The 26,470-nt window shown below is 37.0% G+C and overlaps 1 protein-coding gene across 1 annotated transcript in view; it reads left to right on the forward strand.

Moving 5' to 3' along the window:
- Positions 1–12,580: 12,580 nt before the first annotated feature.
- Positions 12,581–26,470, forward strand: part of Cdc5 (cell division cycle protein 21) — a 42,564-nt gene continuing 28,674 nt past the window's right edge. Inside the window, exons 1-3 of the mRNA XM_083123966.1 lie at positions 12,581–12,764; positions 18,201–18,466; positions 25,554–25,684. Coding sequence (XP_082980092.1) covers positions 12,720–12,764; positions 18,201–18,466; positions 25,554–25,684 — 442 coding nt within the window. The 5' untranslated portion in view covers positions 12,581–12,719. The remainder of the gene's footprint in view (positions 12,765–18,200; positions 18,467–25,553; positions 25,685–26,470) is intronic.

The raw sequence follows: 26,470 nt of genomic DNA on the forward strand, positions 1-26,470 counted from the left end.
TGTGTTATGCAAGAAAAATCGAATTAATTAAATAATAATGATTACATTACATCTACACTTTGATGAATTGTGTAAAAATTTGTAATACATTTTTTGTATTACAAGAGGTTAAGGTACGTATCTCCGAGCAGCGTGTTGTAATATAAGTAAAAAAAAGTGTAAGATTCGAATAAGTGGAGGTTTATGGATTTCAGCTGCGTGGCGGCAGTAGCATGCATGTAATACTCGAAAATTTTGCATACCATACGACATACTGTGTGCACTGTTGTGACATGATCACCACCTTTGTTACCATGCACATTAGCGCCGCCATGTGGCTGAATTCAAAACTTGCATCCTTTCTGCTTATATTACAAGTTGCTCGGAGATACGTACTCTTCGCAACATCTTATTTGACCGCCCTGAAAAAAATCAGAGTCCTGAATTCGTAAATTTGGTAACATAGCTCTTCAGAGTCTACAAATAGTATCCAACTTAGCAACAGCTTTTCTTTCTAAACGGAAACGCTCTTGTGAATTTATTTCATTCTTTCACATTCCATGAAGTTCAAAACCCTAAACCAGTAATATAATACACAATTAAACACAAATAGTGAATTGGAGATACAAATGTTGATTTTTCTTTAAGAGTATTCGTTCTGAAATAGAAAGTAGGGGAATTTATGTGCAGTTGGAAACACTGAACTCGTTCTCCACCACCTGGAGAGAATTGAAATCACATTTCAATGCAATGAAGCAAATTTCTCTCGATTTTAGGCAAAATTACACTAAAGATAAATTGCACAATAACGGACGATTCTACAAAGTGCGTCTTTTCCCTGATCTGTGGCGAAAAATGGTTCGGAACTCCAGCCAAATGTTATTTCAACTGAGATCAACTTGTTTTACAGAGTTTCACGTTAGTAATCTCCTGGAGCAGTTGGTTAGACGGTCGTCTCGTTTGACTTTTTCGTCAAGAACGAAACATCATAGGTTCAAATCTCACCCACTCATGATTATTTTTTTTAAATTCTTATTTACCGAGTACTAAGTGTTGTAATAATGTATTATACGATTATATTATATTGTTTGTTCTTCATTGACACCTAAAATATTGATTATTTGATTTCAATATACTAAAAAAAAAGATATACAGTTATGTTAAGTAGTGATGTAGTGCAATACTGTAACGAAGGAGAGCGTTTAATGAGTTCAAATTGCTAAGATTGGTAATTTTATGTCCATTCCTTCGTAATGACTGTTGTCAATCCCCTCACCACCATCTTACCATGCGTCTAAAACTAATAGTAAATCGCTAATTAACATAAATAAATTGTTATTGCGACGAAGGCCGATTCGACAAGAAACTACTAATAAGTATTTATATAGTGAGTGACAAACAAAAAATTCAAAACCTCATAATGATCGTTAATTCGTCACTGCTTTGTATCTAAAATGTTTGTCTTCTTTGAACAGAAAGTACGAATATCAGATATAACAAACTTTCCGCACTAACTTTGCAATATTCGAAACCACCATTACAGGCTTAGCTCTATGTAACTTGATTCTGTGCATTCCACGTGGCATGTGACTTCCTCCTATCATCGAAATAACTTTCTCTTACTATTTCCTTTCCTCTCGTGAAATACAGAGACCAATGTTAACTTCTTAGCACGGTGGATAAACTTTACACCCAACGATACACTCCTGAAAAAAATCCTGCCTAGGTGGAGAATCAAACCTACGACCTCCCTCGTAAAAATCAAGCACGCTACCTCTTCTCCAGGTAGCTCATGTTAAAATTTGCTTCCAGTTTGAAGAAACCAATTCACACATAATGTCATATCTATAATTTCCTCATGGCAATTTTCACGAGGAAACGAATTCAGATAAAATCGAGAAACGCTGAAAGGGAAAAATGATGAACATGTCTATTGGCGTTTTGTCATATTTTGTAAATTGTGTAAAAATTCCGTGTTTTGAACAAACAATCGTTTAGTTACGAAGTATTTTGTTGTTTGTTTAAAGTAGGAACAGGAGAGCGATAAGATGTCATTTCAAGCAGACCCCGTTTGGCAAGAAACTGCAGCTTTTTTCCAAATACTGTATGAAAAGAGAGAGGAACGTATGAAATATAAAATATGTGTGAAATTAAAACAATGGAAACCTTGAAAGATAATACTAACGAACTTCAAACTATGAAAAACATATTTTCGTGGTGGAAAACTCCAAGTAATTTTCGAAATATGAACTTGATGTTTTTCTTTATTATGAAGTGGAGATATGGAACGATACGATCCCTCAGCAAGAAAATTTTAAGTAAGCTACCTCCAACTTTTTCAATGGTCATAATTACTAATTAGGGTCCGGAAGTTGATGAAAAATCAACTTTTTTTCTGACTCTTAGAAACAATGCTAAACCTGATATGTCCGTTTCCCTTCAGTTAGAGCCGGAAAACACTTTCTATTTTACATTTCTTTTTTTTTTTTGCATTTTTCGGCTTTTTTTGGATTTTAGTTTATTTGTCAGTATTTTTAACAGTTTTTGTTGCATTTTTACTTATTTTTGAGGTTTATTTTTCTCCTCCCCTGTTGTTTCGTGCATTTGAAATGCATTTATTAGTAAAACTTACATATTTAGATTTCTTGACATGGTCCTTTTAGCAAATTCACCATGAATCGAAAATACGGTCAATGGAAAAGCATAATATTATTCTTAACTGAAATGTCTGGCAATGGATTAAAATACTTTGTGTGAAGATCTACTTTGAGGTTCTGGACACTATTATCGCTTTAATCTGTGGTTTTAAAGTAGAATTAGTCACAATATTAAATGCAATTATACTCTGGTATACGCGAAGCAGAACTGTATTTTCGGATGCTGGCCGACTACAGTATCATAGAAGGCCCACTCTGAAAGGAGATGAATTGGTTGATTTTGTGTTTTAAGTCAACTTTATGCATAGTAAGGCTAATCGGGACTGGACCTACAGTTTAAAGTGGGATCCGAACCGAGTGCATAAAATAACGTGAACCGTGTGGTGTAGGGGGATCGTTTGCTTATGGAATGTAAGATCATGGGTTCAAACCTACTTCTTTGCAAAACCTTTTTCGGGAAGCAAACGGCTTTGGACGAGAATGCTTATCTACGTTTCTTGGATAATTCCGTTGATATTTATGCGATTTATTTCCAGCATTTCCGGATGCAGAAAATTAACATGTAAGTTCTTAATATGTGTTAACTTATAACAGCTGAATGAAAGGAAAAGTGTTTTCAAAAATCCTGCCAATCACTGAAAGATTAAAAACATTAATAGAAGCATTACTTGAGGCATGCACAGTGGCGACGATTATGGAGTGTGGAGGGTCAGATGACCCAGCACTATGCTAAACATTATCTATACCAAGGGAAAGAAACTGTCCTTGCCCTCCCCCTCCCCCCAACTTGCCCCATCAGTTTTGAAACCCAATCGCCGCCACTGAGCATGCATCGCATAAATATTTACAGTAATATCATATAATATTATATTACGTTATTAGAACACTTCGTACTCGGTAAATAAAAATGAAAAAATAATAAGGAAAGGGTGGGATTTGAACTTACGATATTTCGATCTTGACGAAAACCGTGAAAAAACGTAAGTGCTGTCATCTAACCAACTACTCCAGCAGATTGCTAACAGAAAGCTCAGTAAAGCACGTTGATCTCAGTTGAAGCAACATTGTGCCGGAGTTTCGAACCATTTTTCGCCAAGAACCAAGGAAAAGACACACTTTGCAGAATCGTTTGGTGTGGTGCAAGGTATCTTTACTAAACATTTCGCATAAAATCATCATAAATTTGCCTTCTTGCATTCAAATGTGACCGCAATTCTTTCCAGGTGGATGAGAACCTGTTCAATGTTTCACAATGCACATACATTTTCCTATATTCTAATTCAGAACGAAGAATCTTGAAATATTTTCCACATTCGTATTTCCCCTTAACATTTTTTTGTCTACTCATATATTTTATTACTGCTTTAGGGTATGTTTACTTTTGAATAAAAAAATCACGAACGTTTTCATTCAGGAAGAAGAAATGTTGCAAAGTTGGCTACTCTTAGTTGGCTCTGAAGCGCTATGCTGCCAAATTTACGAATTCCGGACTTTGAAATTTTTCAGGGCGGTCAAATAAGATGTTGGGAAGTGTACATTAACCTCTTGTGTATAAAGGTTTACTTTTCTAGCATCTCAAACGGATCACCCGGTATTTTCCCAACATGTTCAATTTCATATTAGCTAATAATGTAAAACAAGCACACAAACTGTATTTTTGAAAGACAGAATATGCATGACGAACTTTTTTTTACATATGACACGTATAACTTTCATGTACAACATATATTTTACACATATGCAACATGGAGCGACGTAAAATAAGAAAATCCATATGCAACATGTTAACGCTAAATTGTGTACGTATTCAGAGTTTCCTTAATATATATATATATATATATATATATATATATATATATATATATATATATATATATATATATATTATTAAAATACATTACGTGATCAATTCATATGCCAAATTGTCTCTCAAATGTGCGCGCTCCTTTTCCTCAAAAGAATTGTTCATGCATTTAAGCAGCAACAATCGATGGCCTTACTTCTTTCTCTGAAACGTTGGAAGCGGCCCCGGCGCCCACCCAGCGTCGAATGACATGGGTACCTGGGGGAAACCCTGGGGGGTAAAGGCGGTCAGGGGCGTGATGCTGATCACATCACCCCCACTCATGACCGGATCAAGAAAGTGTGGGTGTGCTACCCCCACACCCCCTATACGTCTTCATGGCGTGGTATTAAGCACACGGGAGCACTTTACTTTTTTCTTTTACTTACTTACTTCTAGTGTTGCCCACGAGACGAGACTTTGGCCTGTCTCGTCTCGTGGACTCTCGTGGAAATGCTGTCTCGTCTCGAAAATATTCGTTTGTCTTATGACACATGGTCAATCTCGTCTCGTCTCGAATTTTTAAAAGCCTGTCCCGTCTCGTCCCGCGGGCAACACTACTTACTTCCTTACTTCTCTCTCTGGCAATTTAGAATGCATTACAGAGAAAAATCATATTGGGATCGAAGCGAGCAGGAAAATCTTTAGATCCAAATATTTGCAAACTGAAAACAATATTGATTTAATAGGGCGCAAATAATTTCACGGGGTGCCATGGCATTCTCTTTAACATTTTTTTTTTCATTTAGATCGTCTTGGCTCCCATGGCTTTGGACTATAAGAATAGCAAAATTCGCACTTGCGAGCAAGAAAATTTTACGAAATGTACTTTTATTTGTATAAAATTTGAAAGCGAGGGGGCAATTGCCCTTCTTTGCCCCCTGCAACTGCCCTTGGTCGTCTGGAAGAAAAATGCAAGAAAAACTTGAAAACTAATTCCATCTTGAATATCCATTTGTACTGCTATTCTTAGACTCTGCTAGTCATGATTCTTTACTTCAATGTTTGCCCCCCCCCCCCTAGATTAGACTTCCGACTAAAATTGGTGGGAAGGGGGGTGATAATGCCCCTGTCCCCTGCTGTGGTTGCAGCACTGTTTGTAAGTGTCTCTTCATCAATTTCACGTCATCACTTATTGTCACGTTTAGCTCGAAGTGGCAGAAAGGCAACGCTAAGTAACAAAAATCGAATATCCACTCCTTCTCTCTCCCACATGAATCACTATTACGAATAGGTAGACTTCGGAAACAAAAGATAAAGCAGTTCAAACTTCATAACAACACATCCAAGAAAAGCATCCAAACACATTAGGTACCTTTCATACAAGACTTCTCAAAATGTTACAACTGTTCTAGGTACTGAAAATTACGAAATCATTTCCCAAAGTCTGAATCAAGAAGGGATTTTCTCCACCTAATCCTAGTACATTATTCGGAATCCCACGCACGTTAATAAATCACAAAATCAATAAGTGTCTTTGTTATGTTGCTAGAGTAGCCTAATAGAGGATATAATTGTAAAGATTAGTAAGAATTCCAGTAGGAATATGTTCTGTATTTTTCACAAGGGGGGGCAAAGCAGGCTCTCAGGGGGGCAGTTGCTCCCCTGCCCCCCTCTAGCTACGGGCCTGAGTACACGTCAGAGCTGCAGAGAAGGCACGAGAAAATTTGAAGGACTATAAACTATTGGCTGATGGTACATGTTGTGATGACTTTCGATCTTGAAAAAGCATTACCATTCCCCAAATTAACAGCATCTACTGCATACTATAAGAGAAACATGTATGTGTATAATTTCGGATGCCACTCATTCAACACACAGAATGGTCACATGTTTATGTGGAATGAAACTGAGGGAGGGTTGCGCAGGAAATGTGTTGTGAAACATCTTGAGGAACATGCTAAGGACCATCAACGAATTATTTCCTATTCCGATTGTTATGGCGGTCAAATCCGGAACTTTAAAATAGCTTTGTCACTTTTGAAGTATGTCAACGATAAAGACAACCAGACTCAACGTATTGATTACAAATTTATGAAATCAGGACATTCCTAGATCCCCAACGATACAGACTTTGCGTTAATTGAGAATAAAGCACATGCAGAGAGAGAAATTTATTCTTTTGATGACTGGGTGGATATTGTAAAACTACTAAGAGAAAACCTTTCCAAATTACTGTGATGCGACATGATGATTTATTGTCCACTGACTCCCTTGCACAATGTGTTACAAGACGGAAATGTACTGTTGATGGGAACAATGTGAACTGGCTCAAAATTAAATGGTTCCGGTTCCAGAGGGGTGAAGATTTCAAGATAAAATTTAAGGGAACACATAATCGAGACATGCAATTTTTACTATAGATATCAAGAAAGGGCGGGGTTGTCCAGTATGTACTCTTGCAGCAGTTAAACGACAGAAACTGTACACAACGAGGAGACCAGTATCAGAACAAAAAAAGAAAGATATGCTTGACTTGTTACATTACATTGCACCACGCCACCATCATTTCTTCACACATTTGCCTGTGAATGTCCCGACAAGATCAGGGAGCAAACAACATGACACATCAATCACTGAACCTGACGAAGATGATGAACCAATTTACTTGTAGGCAGTATCACACAACCCTCACTTGTACGTACATGTGACACTTGTGGTGACCGTACTACTTCTCAGTGTAGAAACATTGTACGTTCATTTCTGTGGTCAATTTTGTACTTTATGGACCGCAGGTCAGCCGGACTTCCACACTCACATTTGTAACTTGTACTCTGCAGTGTTATGTATATAAGTGCAGTAATACATTATTTGCCCATTGCATGTATATTTTTATTTTCAATTTTCCCAAATGTCTTGTTTTTTCCACTTAGTTATTTTGGACTTACACCACTTCTGCACTGCGCCCCTCATGTATTTTATGTCGAACACACACGTTCATATAGGCAGTGTGGTATTTAAGAAATCTCCAGGGGGGGGGAATTCTACTACTGTCTAGTGACACCATGAGATAATGTTTATTTAAACTTATACACATACATACATATATATTTTGTGGCCGCCAGTGGATAGGGGTTGCGGGGGGTATCTCGTCAATTTTAAATGGTAAACGGGGTCACTCCACACTTCATTTTATATCATTCAACTTTTTCTTTTTTTTAAAAAAAAAGCTTTGAACAAAATATATTTTTAATAAGTGCTGAAAATTTTCCGATTGAAATTTGTGTCTTCACAGAAAGAAAATATCCACTATACGATTAGAACAGCTAATTGGGACTGGGCCTACAGTTTTTAAAATAAGATTTTATTTATTTATTTATTTAAAGACATGAGACTACAGGCAAATGCCCACTTACAGTGTCTTGTATTATAACACTGTTTGGTACACAAAATATGCAATCAGAATAATTCATAAGGTACAATACTATGATAATATGTGTTACAGTAATATAAAAATTAATATAAGATTAGATATGAAAAAAAAAGTATAAAGTATTAACCTGACAGTTGGGGTTAGAACTTACACATGATAACCAAGAAAATAACCAAGGAAAAACATATGAGCTTCACCTTACATTTATAAACGATGATATATAGATGTAATGATAGTAATTAGTAATTAGTAAATAACACCAAAAGAAAAAGAAAAAATAGGATAGACTCTTTCGCCTGTACATAAAGAGGCTGAACTGCTAAACAATGTTAAGTCTGTTGTTGGAAGTAAGTATCAGTTTCCCTTTTGAACCTTCGAAAATTTGGAAGATGTCTATCTTATCATATGTCTTTGCAATTTCGTTATATAACCTACACATTCTCCGAGTAGGTGCCGCATTGGCTGACTTAGTTTGAGCTAACCTGAAACAGCTCTTTCCGTGGTCTTACCTTATTATATGGTACATAAAAAAGGATTTCTGAGAGCAGCTGACAGGATTCTAATTAGTTGTTTAAAAGTTTATGTAAGAATAGTAACTGATGTATGTTTCTTCTATCGCCTAGGGATTGTACATTGAAGTATTTTTTTTAGGGTATGATAAGGAGTATATTTGGGGTAAACGCCGTCTCTTTTCAATCCTAGGAATCGAAGGAACTTGTTTTGTACATTCTCTATTCTGCTGGTTTCATTTAGGTTTTGTGGGGACCAGACGATAGACGCGTATTCCAATTTCGACCTTACGTAGGTATTGTATAGCATTTGGAATGTTTCTAACTTCTTAAAGTCGTTTCCCATTCTCATTAGTAGAGCCCGGAAGTTCAGGCATTTATTTTCGTTAAAATAGGCAGGCAAAAAGGCATTTATAATGTGGAAAATAGGCACTAAAAATGAAAAAAAGGCAAAATAAACCGAAAAAAGACACATTTGGAAGTCACTTACTTTTATCTATAATTTCTGGCAAAATGTTAAAATCTACATTGGGAAGAGCATTTCAATTTTCTCCGTCTTGATTGCACATAACTACAAGGTGTTTTTTTTTAGTTCTCAACATTCATTGATAGTCGTCTGTCACAGAGAATGTTTTTCATAATAGAAAATGATCTTTCTACTTCGACAGAAGTTATTGGAGCATACATATAACAAGCTAATGTAGCTGGACTCATTTTGGTAACAGCATTTTCACCTTTTAGAATATCACAAATTGTTTTCAATTGTTTCAAGTCCTCATTTGCACTCACTACCCGTTTGCACTTTTCCGCAACAGCTGACCCCTTTTCTCCTGGCACTTCCATCATATGCTGCATAGATTCCTCGAAGATTTTCATGGATGCTATAATTGTAATTTTCTCTGGCAATGCACCATAATGTGCAAAAATAAACTTGAATAGCATAGGAGTTTTTCCACTGAAGCCGCTCTATTTTCTGGAAGAGCATCTATCACCTCACTGATTTTTTGAAGGTCGTTAGCAATATATAGCTGCTGATATCCAGGTTCCCCATCTGATCAAGACTGGTTGCGGAGGTAAACTAAGCTCAGATGCAACTTCCTTAAATTTTCGGGTTCGAGAGGGAGATTTCAGAAATATCTTCTTTGTGTTCGAAATCAACCTGTCCACTTCAGCAGTCAATCATGCACAAGGAAATGTTAACCGAAAGGCAATATCCTAACTGAGCATGAAATACATTTTTCTCACACTTTTCTCCTTCAGCAATGTTGAAACATGCACGAGTTCAATTTTACTTAAATAAGACGAAAATTACTCACATAATAAACGGAAGAAAAATAAATGCCAACAACGTTTTTTCGGAGAAAAATAATTTATATACGCATTTTTTTTAAAAAATGGTCAAATTTAATTGAAAAAGGCAAAAAAAGGCATTATAATTAAAAATAGGCAGTGGGGTCCCAAATAGGCAAAATAGGCAAAATGAAAAGGCTTCTAAAACATTCGAAACAACATAAGAAACGTATATCCGGAAAAAAATTATCAATATATGCAGTAGATAAAAAAAAGGCATTTTGCCAAACTTCCGGGATCTACTCATTAGTGTTGCCCACGAGACGAGACTTTGGCCTGTCTCGTCTCGTGGAAATGCTGTGAAATGCTGTCTCGTCTCGAAAATATTCGTTTGTCTCGGGACACATGATCAATCTCGTCTCGTCTCGAATTTTTAAAAGCCTGTCCCTTCTCGTCCCGTGGGCAACACTAATTCTCATTATAAACCCTAGGTTTCGGTACCCTTCTGCTACAATGCGGTCGATGTGTTTTCGGAAACTGTTATTTTCTTCAAACTGAACACCAAGATCTTTATAACTTGAAACTCTGTCTAACGTGTGGCCACTGATTGTGTAAGTGTGCGTGTAGGGTTGTTTCTAGTCTGGGCTGGGACTTAACTTTTGGGGATCTGAATCGAACTTGGGCATAATTTTTTTTTTTTGGCGGGGGGGGGGCTGAATCAAAAGGTTTCTACCCCATAAAAAGAGCGCCCAATACTAATGCTGAATCACTTTACATTTGCGAAATCATAAAAATTACTCATTAACTTGCTTCTCAGGTCCCAGGAGGTTAACACAAGTTCCATTAACTTGTTAATTCTGAAAATTGTTAGGCCGGCAAGTGCCTCCGCCAAGTTATGCCTAATTAATCTGGAACTCCTTGAGTACAAGATAATAGCGATTACCACTACTAGTATAAATATAACGCCCATTATTGTGTTCGTAATTTCATGATCAATTGTTGTTACAGAACTGATCAAGAGAATGAAATAAATATCGATTCTTCTGTATTTTTAGTCATGATATTTTATAAATGTTTTAGCTTGCTACCAACTTGACAACGCATGCTGAAACCAAAAAAATATTTTCCACCTTCTAACTCGCACCATGTGTTTTAACTCGGTGATGCTGAAAGATTATGTATGTTTAACTTCATTACAAGATACGTCAAGCTATGGCCGTGTAATTTTCCATTTGATAAATTTTTCACGGGCAACCAACAATCAAAAGGATTGAATTGATTGACTGAATTGTTATTTTAAGTCCACTTTATGCTAATCGGGACTGGACCTACAGTTTAAAGTGGAATTCGAACCACTAGGTGCCTTCAGAGGGTATCGAACCGGGGACCGCTTAATTACAAGGCGACGACCATTGCGCAATCGGGGAGGCACTAACAATCAAAAGGAACTCGCCCCTTTACTACTGCTGGCTTTTTGTGTAGATACACTTCCAAATTTTCAGAACCGATCCTTTGATGAAAACACTCTACCGCAACCAGCTCAGTTCCAGGAATATAGCAGCGCTTGAGGCCACATCTGCGTTCTCAAAATGTTGCTATTGAATTGTGAACAGGGTTGGTAAAATTTATGTTTTTTTTTTAAAAGAAACAAAACCGACAGTTCTTTTTGTTTAAACATGTTTTAAATGTTTTCTGTACAGATTTCTATGCACAGTCAACAGAATGACACGCATTGAATAAAAAACATAGTTACAAAACACGCAAATAACCACCAACTAACAAGAATCAAGTATTAAAATCTATTTTAAACATGTCAGAAAAAAACATGTTTAAAACACTTTGTTTTAAACGTTTTACACATTTGTGAAAAAAACAAAGCCATGTGTGTTAAACGTTTCAAACAAGTTGTTTAAAATACTTTTCTTTTAACCATGCCAACCCTGATTGCGAAGTGGGAGAAAGTAACTGAATTGTCAATTATTTGTTTTCCCCCAAATATCATTCCCCAGGGATAAAATTTATCAAATAGAGAGGGGGACACAAGTATCCAGATGGGGGATTCCCCTCACCCCCCTACAGATACCACCCTGTATATAGGTAAATAAATAAGGGGGGATTTAGTAATATTTTGTACGGGGGGGGGCAAAATTTGTAGATCCGGCACTGCCCGCACCAATTTTCTGGTTTTCGGAGATCACCAGATAATTTTATATCGTGTACGCTCTGCGATATGACATATTTCTGTAAACACCTTACTAACTTGTTAATTTAAATTATTTATTTGTGATTCATGAAAATTTAGGAATTGTAGCTATGTGTAGTTGATGTGTACCATGAAAATATGTCATGTATTTAACGGGGACGGGGAGCTAGTGTCCACTATGGCCCAACAAGTGTCAACGTTCCTGGCGAAGGCAGCAAGAAAGGATAGAAACGATTTATCCACTAGCAGAATGTCATGAAAGTAGGGGTGTGCGGGACAGAACTTTTTTGGTCGGGACGGGAAATTTTGTTAATCCCGACATTCGGACGGGAAAAATTAGCCATTTTGTCGGGAAATGTTCGAAATTTCCCGAAGCTCTGAAAATCTCGAATTCTACAAGTTATTTCCAACTTAAGTGATTGCTTTTGCATTTCTGGAATAAAAACAAACAATTTCCGATAAGTTTCAGACACTTGCAAGTTGCAATGCAGAAAACGTCCAGAATTAACAACTTTTTAAAATGACCATTCGGTATTATCCGACTGCTCGGGATCCCGAAAAGTCGGGAAGTCATTTCCCGAAGTCGGCATCGGCACGGGAAATTTTTTTCCGATCCCGGTCCCAAATTTTCGGGATCGCGCACACCCCTACATGAAAGTTATCCTAAATCAGGACCTGGTGGCTGGTACTGGTAGTACTGATATGAATTTCAATATGGCGATGTTCAGATAGTGTCTCCACTGGTGCCGAAGCCGAATCGAAAACACGCTGATAGTTGCAAATAAATCATAAGAGTTCAGTGCTCTATTGTATTTGAAACACTTATTTCTATTTTCTTAGGAAGAGTGCAAATTATTTATCCAAGATGCCACGGATTATGATAAAAGGTGGTGTTTGGAGAAACACCGAGGTAAGAAAATTGATATTTTACTTTTCCTATAGCGTTCCAAGCTTATTTTTGGCGTTTGTAAGTTGCAACAACTTGCATAATTTATCGCAACCATTAGGAACAGCTCTTTAAAACTATTTTTCGTATTTATAACGTTGCATATACGTTCAGTCAAGAAAAGAAATGGTATACCAAAGAAAATACAAGAATGCAAAGTCAAGTAAGCGTATCTTACCTAACCTACTTTGGACCACCATACCTAACGGAGTAATATTGTAAATAAAATATACCACAGCTTTAAGTTGGGCCAATACTTAAAGTTCCTGCATGCAATTTAATTTTAAAACGCTGAAAAGGTGTACACACTGTCCTGGGAATCTGGAGCAAGAGAACGAAAACCAGTATCTGCACAAGTAGTGACTCAAGAGCAGGGCTGCCCATCCCCCTCCAGGCCAATGGCGCATTCCCCCCCCCCCAAAAATCATATTATTCGCGCTCTCAAACCATATCCTAATCTGCACAAAGTATTTAATTCCGACAAAGAGTGTGTACTGAAAGTAACTTTTCCCTTAGCTTTACTGAACACTATATGTGATCTGTCTCTTCTCCCTAAACAGGGGGCCCATCACTCAAGACCACCCCAAAAATGGTCCATCATAATCGAGAATATAGCTTGTCTTGTAATGCAACTATAGTATAAAAACTGTAAATTTCTCGTAAGGTAAAGGTAAAGGTAAAGTGTTCCCCTGTGCATAGCACCACGCCATGAAGGCGTATAGGGGGTGTGGGGGTAACGCCCCACACTTTCTTGATCCGGTCGTGAGTGGGGATGATGTGATCAGCATCACGCCCCTGACCGCCTTTACCCCCCAGGGTTTCCCCCAGGTACCCATGTTATTCGACGCTGGGTAGGCGCCGGGGCCGCTTCCACCGTTAGAAAAGTTCCCGGATTTGAACTGGCCGGGGATCGAACCCGGGACCTTGAGCATGGTAGTCAGACGCGTTACCGACTGAGCCACCGCGGCCACTGTCTCGTAAGGGACAAACTGATTTCATCAAATTTACAGGAGAAATTACTTACCGAATGTAGTTTCTTTATACTTCTTGAAGTTCAGGGAAGTGTTTTCTCGCATCGTTCATTGAATTTTGTCGGTAAATCATCTATTTTTCGATATAAATGTGTGACCGATGCATGAGAGCTCGTCCATCCGTTTACTTCCAGGTGGATGTAGCCTGTGTGTGATGACGTAATCTGGGCCAGTGTTTCCAATCACGCGTTTATATAACTGGTCACACGTTTAAATACATATGTTCAGTTGAACGTGTTCAACGTTTTGAAAATGACGTGTGCAGGATGCGTGGTGCAATTGAAAGGGGTTAAAGATGTAGAGTTCGTAGCACAGCATGGTATTGTTAAAGAAGAAATTGAATGTCTGAAATATGGTAGCACATGTAAGCTGCACATTTTACTTACACATAAATGGAAATTTGTTTGTACAAAGTAAGTGGCAGGACGTGGCAAAATGAGGTGCAAAAGAGTTCCCTGTGGTTTTTGATGATGATTTGTGATTTTGCATTTCTAACATCCCTTTAACAGGGACTCTATAGAAAAAGCCGGAGAGGAGGCGAGGCTGCGGTAGGGGTAGGGGGCGGTAGGTCAATTACCCCAGGGGCGGAGCCCGGAGTCTGTGGGAAATTTGAGCTCGAGAAGTATTATTGTTTGCAATAATTTTTGGCTCAAAATTTCCCACACCGATTCCGGGCTCCACCCTGGGGATATTTGGCCTACCGTGGCCCCGCCTCCATTCCGGCTACCTGACTTTCTCTATAGAGTCCATGTTAAAGGCAAGTTAGAAATTGGCCGGAGTCACCTGGCCTCAAATGAGTTCCAAACTTCAACTGCACATTCACTATTAGGACACCAAAATTAGTAAGTATAACGAATTTCACATGTCCGACATTCCTCCTCACCGGTAAATAATGAGCAATTGTGCCGATCGCGGTCCACTCAATTTTGCTTATCTTGCACTTTCTACGCGTGGTGAGGAGGAAACATTGCATAGTGACTATGGTGGTGAAACTGTGACGGCTATTTCGAGTGTTACGGAAGGGAAGAAACAACCAAGAAAACTTACTCGATATGTCGCAAATATAGCTTCTTTCGGTGAAATAAGCCAAATGTCACCATAAAAACTTCACATTCACCTCATTAAAGTGCCAAACATAACATTTTTACATCCATTGCTTTACAGGCTTTCAAGAATATGAATTTAATAGGATGTCAATACTTTCTTAGTCTTTTTCCTCTGGTGCGTTCGGGGTCGAAAACGTGTGGATACCATATCGCTAAATAGTCTCCAAAATTTAATGTTCGAACTCTTTCTCTACTACAGAAATTCCTTGACAATCTAAGATCTAACACTTTATCAAGAGCTTTCTATCTCCCCCTTTAAATTTAATACTCAATCAATTTTAGACACTGTTGATATTGAAGAGTGGATATTGCCTCCTTCAAAAAAATAATTCTCAGTCTCCACACCAGAATTTCCGCAACAGTCTAAGACAATGGCAATACACAAGAATTGGATATCTCCTCAATTTAATGCTCAATACCCCTCTAACTAAAATACCTGCAATGATCTAAGACCTAGAGTTTTATACTGCCCCCCCCCCAAAATAAATAAATTCAGAATCTGCTCCAGAATCCACATGTCAATTAAGGCCTAATATGTTGGCCTAAAGTTGGATATCTCTCCCCCACCACCACCTTCGATAATACCCTTAAAACACTTTATTTTCTTCATCTAATGGATTAAATATGGTGCATTTAAGGTGTAAAATCTTTACATATATTTTGGAAAAAGATATAAATGTTGAATTTTATATTATATGAAGGGAAAAAAGGCCCACATTCCTTTTGTTTTATTGAGATTTCATCATGCTACAAATGCAATTTTTACATGGTTCGATTTCGATGTACGTCTGTTAACACATACTGCGGAGTTTTAGCGATTACTTAAGGTTTTGTTCAACATATGCTTTCGTGGTTAGGTTAGGCAGGTTAGGTTTGGTTCCCTTAGCATTAAAATAAAGTCCCTAAATGCATTCTACTAAGGTTCCGATTTACTTCTATTTCATACCCACGCTTCTACGATATTTACTGCCGCTTGTTGACAGAGAATATCTTGTCAATGAGAAGTGCGTAAGGTAATTTTCAAGTTTTTTTTTTTTTTTTTTTTTCAACATAAATAACTTTTTTCGGGTCCAAACAGTGCTCATTACTTTAAGGAAGGTTCAAATTTCGTGTGACAGTGATTTCCAAAATTCTACAATAATTAGGCTTTGTGCTACGAGAAATCATAAAACAATCTGAACCGTTACCGGAAAAAATCCCCCCAAAAAATGTTGATGGTGCAACCTGCGCCATGATCCCCCCTGTGGGCACCCCTGCTGGAGCAGGCTTGACCAATGAATGCGTGAGAGGGGAAGTGAGTGCATGAAGAGGAAAATGCAGAGCTACCAGTAGTTTGCAGCAGCTTGCACCACTTCGCTCTGCCTGCTAGCTTTCTCCCCCTTCTCTACCATTATGCACGGCCTTGCTCCACAGATTTCCAAGACAGGTTGAACATGTGTAAAAGTACGTAAGCAGGTATAGAATCTGCAAATATTTCCTGACTGTGACTAGTTTGTATACATTTTTATTTTTATAGACACTTGAGTTCCAAGCAGCAATCCCCGGGTTTGAATCCTGACCTGGGCATGGATGTTTGTGAGTGTCCATTCATCAATTTCATCATATCATCACTCATCCCATCTTTGCAAATTAGCCAAAAGTGGCACAAAAGGCAAAGTAAAATAGAGCAAATCAAATCAAAACCAAGCAGCAATTTTTAAAGTGGCAGTTAATATCCCTTCTCCAAGAGATTTATTGGCCGAAGTTCCTTTTGTTTTATTGCGATTTCACCATGCTACGAATGCAATTTTAACATGGTTCGGTTTTGATTTATTTCTGTTAATACATACTGTGGAGTTTTAGCGATTACTTAAGATTTTGTTCAAAATATGCTTTTGACTTAGGTTAGGCAGGTCAGGTGGATACCTGGCATGAAAATAAAGTCCCTAAATGCATTCTACAAAGGTTCCAATTTACTTCTACATTAATTCCCACCTAGTCTACTATACCGTCGCTTGCCAACGGAAAATACATTGTCCATAGGAAGCGTGCATGCTTGCATAAGGTGATTTTTAAGTTGTTATTTCAACGTAAATAACTTTCTTTCAAAATCCAAACAGTGCTGATTACTTTAAGGAAGGTTCAAATTTTATGTGACAATGATTGCCAAATTCTACGATAATTAGTCTTCCTGCTAGGAGAATTTTTAAAAAAATCGGAACTGTTACCGATTTATCCCTTATACAGCGGGCTAATAAGTATTACCAAGCGAATTTCACATCACTATATTTATTCTACTTATTTCACGTAATTTTAGCTTCAAGAATTGAAACAAAATGTCAAACAAACTGCTGAAACCTCTGCTAGTAGATGTAAAAATTCATTCCTTAGAAACATGCAAGTTGCAAGGAAAAGATTAATGAAAGTAGCCATGGACAATATGCTGGACAATACTTGTGCACTGTGCATACTTACATATTCAGTTGAGGATAATTCTTCCATAAGTAATTAATTGTAGGTAATTTCATAATTTTACAGCAGTGGCTACAGTGAAACATGTAAAAGCAGAATATTATTGTAATCATTGATTGCCATGATTTAGACCAATTTTGACCAAAAATTGAGATCATTAAAAAGAAAAACTCTGAATGGTGTACATCTTGTCATCAAGTTTATAATTATGTTGATTCAAATAATGGTAACTATATTGATGTTGAAGTTTTGAACTTCATACTTAAAGAATGGTTGTTGGAAACTTGCTGATCTTTGAAGGAGGATAATATTGTTCCGAATATTAAATTTTCCCTACCTTTGTTTCTAAAGAAATGGCTCCTAATCAGTAAGGTTTAATCTCTCATCCAAAATATATTTTTTTAGCAATGATAGTTAGGCTCAGTGTTCTTCCTAAATGTGTGTTTTAACTGTTTGTTCAATTTTAACATTTTCATATGAGTGCCTCTCGCATCTTTTAGTGTTGGTTAAGTGAAGTTGTTAACATTGGAATTAATTATGCAAGATTTTTTTTAAAATTAAGTTAAGATTCAGTGTTATATATCAGTCAAATGTACATTTCCTCACTAAAAAAACTATTGATACATCCTAAAGCATAAAATATTTCAGATAATATGTCTTGCAATTAATTTAGCAGTGAATCAGAAACATTCACAATTTCTTGTGCACTTCAAATTTGGAAACTATGTGAAAATGTTTGTACCATCATTTTATTTCAGAATTGTTTTCATTGCCCATATAACTACTGCACATAACAAAATATTTATTTTTAGGATGAAATCCTGAAAGCTGCTGTGATGAAATATGGGAAAAACCAGTGGTCACGTATTGCATCCTTGCTGCACCGCAAGTCAGCTAAACAGTGCAAAGCTAGGTGGTACGAGTGGTTGGACCCAAGCATTAAAAAGACTGAATGGAGCCGTGAGGAAGACGAAAAGTTGCTGCACCTTGCCAAGTTGATGCCCACTCAGTGGAGGACAATTGCTCCCATTATTGGTCGCACAGCAGCACAGTGCCTGGAAAGATATGAATACCTCCTGTAAGTATCGTTGCATATATTTTCTTATGTATTATCCATGGGAACAGTATTTTCTAATGTTTTGTAGGAAGTATGATATGTTCTCGTAGAGATGAGATTTTATATGGCAGATTGAATAGATCATATCAAAGTTTACATATCATAAAATTATAAACCAGAACTAGAGGAGACTGCTGGACCTTAAGTATTAAGCAGAATTACAATGATGAGAAACGGACCAGATGTATATTCACATTGCAAGAGAATGAATTGTGTGGGGTATTACAAGGTCATACTGAAAGTAATGAGCAACTATTTAAAAAAAAATCATAATCCATCAATACATGCAAAGTAAATCATTGCAAAATATAGACACTACTGAATGCGTTGAGGTAGTGTGACATCATTAGATTCAATTGCGTGAGCACAGTCAGTTTTTTAAAAATGGCCGACGGTGATGTTTCATTTCGACAATGTGCTGTGATTGAATTAGAGTTGCAAAAAAGTCTGCTTTTTTGAATGGATGTTTTTTCCCATAAAAAGCCGGCTTTTTTGGGAAAAAACTGAAATTTTGGCTTTTTTCCAATTACAGCTAACCTATTTCAGTTGAAGTTACTGTTTTTAGCTTACGGGTTTATAGTGACATATTGTACAACTAGCTTGAAGAAATTTACATGATGTGGCAGCCAAGAGGCAGATATTGGCCTGTCTCAGTGGGCATAGTGGTTCAGATACAATTTTAACTCTAGCTTATCGAGGGAGGCGGGTGGGGGCTTGCAGGTTCACCACCTCAATCTTTTAGATTTTTCTGTTTGAAAAAAAAAACATTGTTCTCTAGAATGTTCTCGATTTTTCTGTATTACTTTTGTTCATAATTGTAATGTAACAAGGAGAAAAAATGTATTTGGTGGGGATATCAGGTGCCATCTTTGAATTTGTTTCATTCGAGACACTCATGCAAGTGACAGTGTACAATTGGTTTGTGATGATGGTAATATTTGTAATTATTGTATTTAATAAATAACTGCACTTCTACAAACAAAAAAGCATTAATAAAAAATTATTATGGATTTTGTGAGTTTTAGTGAATGAAATATCTGAGAAACACATGCAATAATTTTTATTAATGATAGTAATTTTTGTAATTATTATAATTAATAAATAACTGCACATATATAATCAGCAAAGGAAGCAGTGATTCAGTAATAAAATGGTTTCTTGAATTTTAGTTATATATAAAAAAAAAAAAAAAAAAAAAAAAAGAAGTGTCGGTCTGTGAGCCTTCCCCTGGTATATAAGTTTCTTGAGTGGCATGGATAAGCTAGGGTTAAAACTAAATGTGTAGTCCTGATGAGCACATCTGGCCATGAAATGGACTTAAAACAAGCTTTTACATGTTTGTATCTGAATTTAAATGTTGATATCATAAAATATGAAGCAAATGTTAATAGCAAAATGTGTGTTCTATGTTGCGGAACAATTAAAAATCTTTACTGTTCACAACACATATGCAGAAGTATACATATTACGTGGCTCTTGGAAACCAACACTTAGAAGTAAGTGTAACTTTTCGAACCGAAGCAACTTGAGATGCAAGTGTTGCTTGTCACTTTGGCTGTACCATTTTCTCAAGGAACTTTCAGACCAAAGCAACAAGTGACATGTGTCACTTGGAAGCAGACCTTTCGAACCAAAGTGCAGCAACTAGCTAAACATGTCACTTGCATGTTGCTCAGACTATACTGTTTTCTCAATGGTTGGTTTGGTCTGTTGTTCTTGCATGCATAATGAATGTTTTACTTTATACTAAAGGAGACTGTGTTGCTTGTTATCTGTGACTTCAGTGTGAATGCTCCTTCAACGGCGTGCATGATGTTGCCTAAGTTTTGTTTGCGCATGCGTGTTGGGTGGTTGCTTATAGACTGAAGGGGCCCAAGTCACTTGTCACTTCATTCAATGTAACACCGTCCACACTGTCATGTGTTGCTTCAGTCTGAGTTTTCTCTATACTTAACAAGATTGTTCCCTACTTCATCAGAGATTAAGATTTAATTCTGTCTGTAAATCTCACAGAGAACAAATTACAAGTACTGTTGTTGGGGGAAAAAAGGCTGGCTTTTTTATAGAAGGTTCCTTTCATAATCATGAATGGGCCTCTGGAGTGGAATAAAGTAATGCTGTTGCCTTGTAATAAGAAGGGGTCTGAGGTTCAATCCTCAGTGGAGACAAAGTGCTTCAGATCTCATTTCCAACTGTAGGTCCAGTCCAGATTTCTTAAATAGATTTTTTGCCATTTCGGGCCAGTCTTATTTGCTTCTGCTTCAGTTTTAGTGCCCATGTTTTCAATCGCCAGGCTGCAAAAGGTCCGGTGCACCCAGGGGTTAACGACTAATTATATCATTTTATATTTGACAGTAAGTCTATACATAATTGAACTATGATTATGCCATAGTTGCTATGCAATATTAATTAAGGCTGCATATTAATTTCCATATAAACTTTAAAGATCAGAAATGTATTTATGAGTGAAATTGTTGGGATCAGGGCATCAACTTGTAAGAAATAAATAAATTTACTGGTCTGTGGTCTCACAAAGGTTGAGAACCACTGCAACAAGCAGCCAAAATACATCACCAGTTGCTCCGTGACCAGGTTTTAGCAGGCATTTAACCAAATTATACATGATGTACTGGAAAGCCAGAATACAAATATATTTTACTGAACACAAAATTTAATGTAAAGAGATTTGATACTAGATTTTCAAAATGTAGAGCAGTATTTTCTTTTTTGCTTTATATACGTATTCATATAACAAATTCAAATGTTGAAAATCACATCATACTATTAGGTTCTATTAAAAACACATACAAAACTATTCTAGTTATGTGAATGTACATTGATATATTTAATAAGCCTACCGAAATATGAAGATAACACTCAGTAAGAACCAACCATTTAAAAAAGCCAGCTTTTTTTAAAACACTGTTTATGTCTAGCTACAAATTTCATATTGTAAATTGTATTTTATATTTAGAAATGAGTGTCTATTTTACAGTAGGGAGATAAACGAAAACAATGGAACAGGAAAAATACTGCAAACTCCTGTATTTTCATTGATTTCAGACACTTTTGTGAAAAAAGTCGAAAAATCCACATTAAAAAACTCTGTTTTTTCCAAAAAAGCCAGTTTTTTCCGACCACTTCCAACTCTGGATTGAATTCCATGTTAAAGAGGGAATTCCTGCTGCTGAAATTCAGAATAGACTTCAGTGTGTGTATAGAGATGTATGCATGGGTGCTAGCAGTGTTAGTAGAAGATGAGTAAAACATTTTAAAGAAGGAAACACGATCATCAAAGGCAAACCTCAAAGCATACACCCACGAACTGCTTCCATGCACAGGGGTGCATCATCGTTGAATTTCTTGAACCATAAATGCTCGCCGTTATATCCAAACACTTCACAAGCTCCGTCATGTATTGCAGGATAAACATCTTGGAAAGAAAATCATCCTTCAACACGAAAATGCACGCCTGCACTCTGCTCAGTTCACCAGGGAGGAAATTTTGAAAATGGGGTGGGAGCTTCTGCCTCACCCTGCCTACAGTCCCAACATTGCACCCTCCGACTATCATCTGTTCGGTTTTGTGAAGGAACAGTTACGCTACTTGACGATGGAGGACATGCATAAAGCAGTGTGACAGTGTCTGTGAGCAGCTGGAACGGAGTTCTACCGTAAGGGTATTTTCAAGCTACCAGAAAGGTGGGAAAAATGCATTCAAAGAAATGGAGACTTTGTTGAAAAGTAAAGAAAAGTCTGTAGATTATGATGTAGCATGTTTTTCTTTAATAAAACCAAAACTTGGTTCATAAAAAATTGTTGCTCATTACTTTCAGTACGACCCTCGTAATTCATAGAGTGCAGATTTATAGACATTAAAATTTGTAAAGTAAGCACTTAGGATGATGAAAATAGACACTTAAAAAAGAATATTAAATAAAACCTATTAAGTTTCTTAGGAGGTTGTACACTTATTGACTAAAGTTGTGTATTCTATTCTATTGTATTTTTCTTAGTTTTGCAGAACTATTCTGTTTCTTTTGGCTAATTATGAGGAATTGCGATCAGATACATACAGTGATTACCATCTACAATGTAGTGGGATGAGAGAACCAAAGTAGCCAAAGAAAGTGAGAGTAAGAAAAGTACCGAAAATTACACTTTTAGGCAATATTGTGCAAAATAGACATTTATGGACACTAAAAGATTGCATTATTGACCTTGAAACAACATGATACTATTTTAAAATATTAAAGCCTATATTTTAATACAAAGAAATAGGGTGTCTCGGATGGCATCATGGTAACGTCGTCACTTTGTAATCAAGGGGTCCCTGGTGGAGGCACATGGCAAAGTGGTTCGGATCCCACTTTAAACTGTAGGTCCAGTTCCAATTAGCCTTCCTGTGCATAAAGTGGACTTAAAACAACAAATCAATCAATCAATAATATAAAGAAATAAGATATTAATTAGCTTGGTAATACAAGGGTCACTATTTATATTTTGAGCCTTGGCAACACTGATTGAAGTTAGACACGATTTGACGTTTGCACGGAATCGTCTGGCATTATTGACCATAACGTACTTCAAATGTTTTGTCAGTAGCTTCATTTGTGTTGTTTATGTTGCCTTGGAGATTGTGCGACAACAATAAAATGGAATTAACTCATGAACATTTTCGTGCGATGATTTTTTACAATTTTCGAAGTGGATTATCAAGACAAGAGTGCATCGATCAACTTACTTCCACATTTGGCGATGAAGCCCCATCCTTTGCCACTGTGAAACGCTGGTATAACGAATTTAATCGTGGCCGCCATTCGCTCACCGACGAGATTCGCGAAATTCGTCCAAAATCAGTTGTTGTTCAAGAAAACATTGATGCTGTGCAAAACCTAATACTGCAAGATCGTCATGTGACATACTGTGAGATTGAGGCAACCATAGGCATTAGTTCCACCAGCATATATAAAATATTACATGATCATTTAGGTGTGAGAAAGGTATGTTCTCGTTGGATCCCACACAATTTGACAAAAACTCAAAAAGACGCTCGCGTCAATTGGTGCAAACAAATGCTCAATAAATACAATCGTGGTGCTTCAAAAGACGTATATAAGATTGGGACAGGTGAAGAATCATGGATATATGCATATGAGCCGGAACGTAAACAGCAGTCGACTGTATGGGTGTTTCAAGATAAACCAAATCCAACAAAAGTTGTTCGCGCTCGAAGCACATCGAAACAAATGGTCGCCTGTTTTTTCGGGAAAACTGGTCATGTGGCAACTGTGCCTTTAGAGGAACGTAGAACGGTCAACTCTGAATGGTACACAACAATTTGTTTGCCAGAGGTGTTCGGTCAAATACGGAAAACAAACAAACACCGTCGGATCATTCTTCATCAAGACAATGCCAGCTGTCACACATCTCGTCTAACAACCGACTTTAAGAACAGTCAAAAAATCGAATTGATGGGTCATCTGCCGTACAGTCCTGATTTGGCACCCAATGACTTCTTCTTGTTCCCGAATGTCAAGAATAAATTGCGTGGACAACGATTTTCGTCGGCGGAAGATGCCGTTGCGTTCAAAAACCATATTATGGAGGTGTCTCAAGGAGATTGGAAAAACTGCTTTGACAAATGGTTCGAACGAATGCAAAAGTGTATTGACCATAAAGGAGAATACTTCGAAAAACAATAAAGCAGTTTTCAATGCCAAATTCCTGTTTTTTCATTGTTAGGCTGATAATATATTTGTAGGTTAACTGCATTATCATCTCTTGAAAAATCAATTTGTAGCCACTACCAGTTCATGGATATAATTAATATTAATAGTGTAGAACTCCCCATCTAGGGTATATATGTAGCCAGATTACGGACACAAGTTCAATCTCCAGTCATAACCCTAAAATTTTAGTGTTTATCCAGCAACTTGAAAACAGATGGTTGGTAAGCTACTTCGAAGGAAGGATTAATAGACTTTGGAGAGAATGCCATATTTCACCGCATACGGATGTTCAACAATTTGTTTATATCTTTCATTGCATGATTGTCGCATCACCCCATCAGGTGAGGAAATCAATGATAGCAGCGAAGAATCTTCGGACACAAGATTAAATTTTTTAAGCCTGTACATCGCAACACTGTGGTAAATTTTCTCAAGTGTAATATTTCCATTATCTGTGTGGATTTGGACTATATTCAATTGTAACGTGTATTCATGAGTATTTCGTGCATTCTAATCTTGCCCCAAAGAAATTAGTAATAAATGATTTTTAACTATCGGTAAAATTTAAAAAAGAAAGCTTCTCATAATGGTCGCACCACACTTTCTTGCAAAAAAAATTGGCACAAAATCTGCGATGATTATGCAGTGAAATATGGTAGCTGCAATGGACTTGATTGGCTGACAGTGCAACACCGTGAAAGGCAGCTGGGCAGTCAAGAGGCTATTGAATCAAAGTTCAGTTCAATAATGCCATCAGTTTAATTGTGATTCCAACACTTGACTAAGATGTGTGATTCACAGAAATCTGCATTTTTTTTTTTTTGAATATGTAGTATTTTAATATTTATACTGTTGAATAGATTAAACTTTTACTTTTATGTTTTCAGTTGTGTACTGAGTGTCCCTTCGTTGTGGTTGTTATAAATTAAAATGGAACCCTGTTCTGCAACAGCCATGTAGGGCCAGGAGGATTTGCAAAAAAATTCTTTTTTGGTGACACATGGTCAGGGCATAGCTTTCCAGACTGGGACCTGATACATTTTTTTAAACAGCTTTCCAATGATCTGCATAATGTTGGGCCAACACCAGAATTTTGAGATCAAACTCAAGATTACTTATACCGAAGGCATGTGCACAAACTATTCTATGCAGGCAGCCTGGTATTTGTAAATACATTGCCTTGATTTTCAGATTGCCTTGATTTTTGTATATTTTTACCCTATTTACAAGACACTATGCAGTTTTATTCTGTCTGGGGTATTTACTTGGAAAGAAAAAAGTACATGTAATTGTAATACTTCTCTCCAATACTGCAGGGATCAAGCCCAAAAAAAGGAAGAAGGTGAGGACACGGCAGATGACCCAAGGAAACTGAAGCCTGGAGAAATTGACCCTAACCCAGAGACAAAACCTGCAAGGCCTGATCCGAAAGATATGGATGAAGATGGTAAATTATAATTATTTTTGATGCATTACCATTTTTTTTATATATGTGCTCATACCAAAGTAAACTTACCACAGCGTTCCTCTAATGCTAACATTTTAGCCAGTACCTTTATTTCCTTTCATATACACCTCCAATGTCTGTCTCATTCTTAATCTTGACTAACTGACTCTGGAATCCCCTTAGTTTTTGTATGAAAGAAGAGGAGAGTGGTCACAATTTCAAAGTTTTGTGTGTCACTGAGATGGGATTTCGCATAGTTTTCCTTCCTGCTTTAATATTTTAAATTGTTTTTGTGTAACAATTAGAGTTGCAAAAAAGCCAACTTTTTTTTTTTTGAATTGGATGGGTTCTTTTTTTATAAAAGCCAGCCTTTTTTTTAAAAAAATGGAAATTTTGGCTTTTTACTAATTATGGCTAACCTATTTCACTTGCAGTGTCATTAAAGAGTTTTAGAAGTTCATGAAGTCAAATTGATTGATTGATTTGATTTGTTTTACTTTGCCTCTTGTGCCACTTTTGGCTAATTTGCGAAGATGGGATGAGTGATGTGATGAAATTGATGAAGGAAGACACACAAACATTGAAGCCCAGGCTGGGATTCGAACCCAGGACCCCTGACATCGTAGCATGATGTGCTAACCACTCTGCCACTGGGGCGGAACTACCTAAATAATTTTACATCAGAGAGATACACATTGGCCATTTCTGCTAGTTATAATCCACTCGTGAGTTACCCTCGATATCACAGCAGATACAATTTACCCGAGCAAGAACCTAGACTGTATT

The sequence above is a fragment of the Lepisma saccharinum genome, chromosome 6 (genome assembly GCF_977018435.1).
Source record: "Lepisma saccharinum chromosome 6, izLepSacc3.1, whole genome shotgun sequence".
NCBI lineage: Eukaryota > Metazoa > Arthropoda > Insecta > Zygentoma > Lepismatidae > Lepisma > Lepisma saccharinum.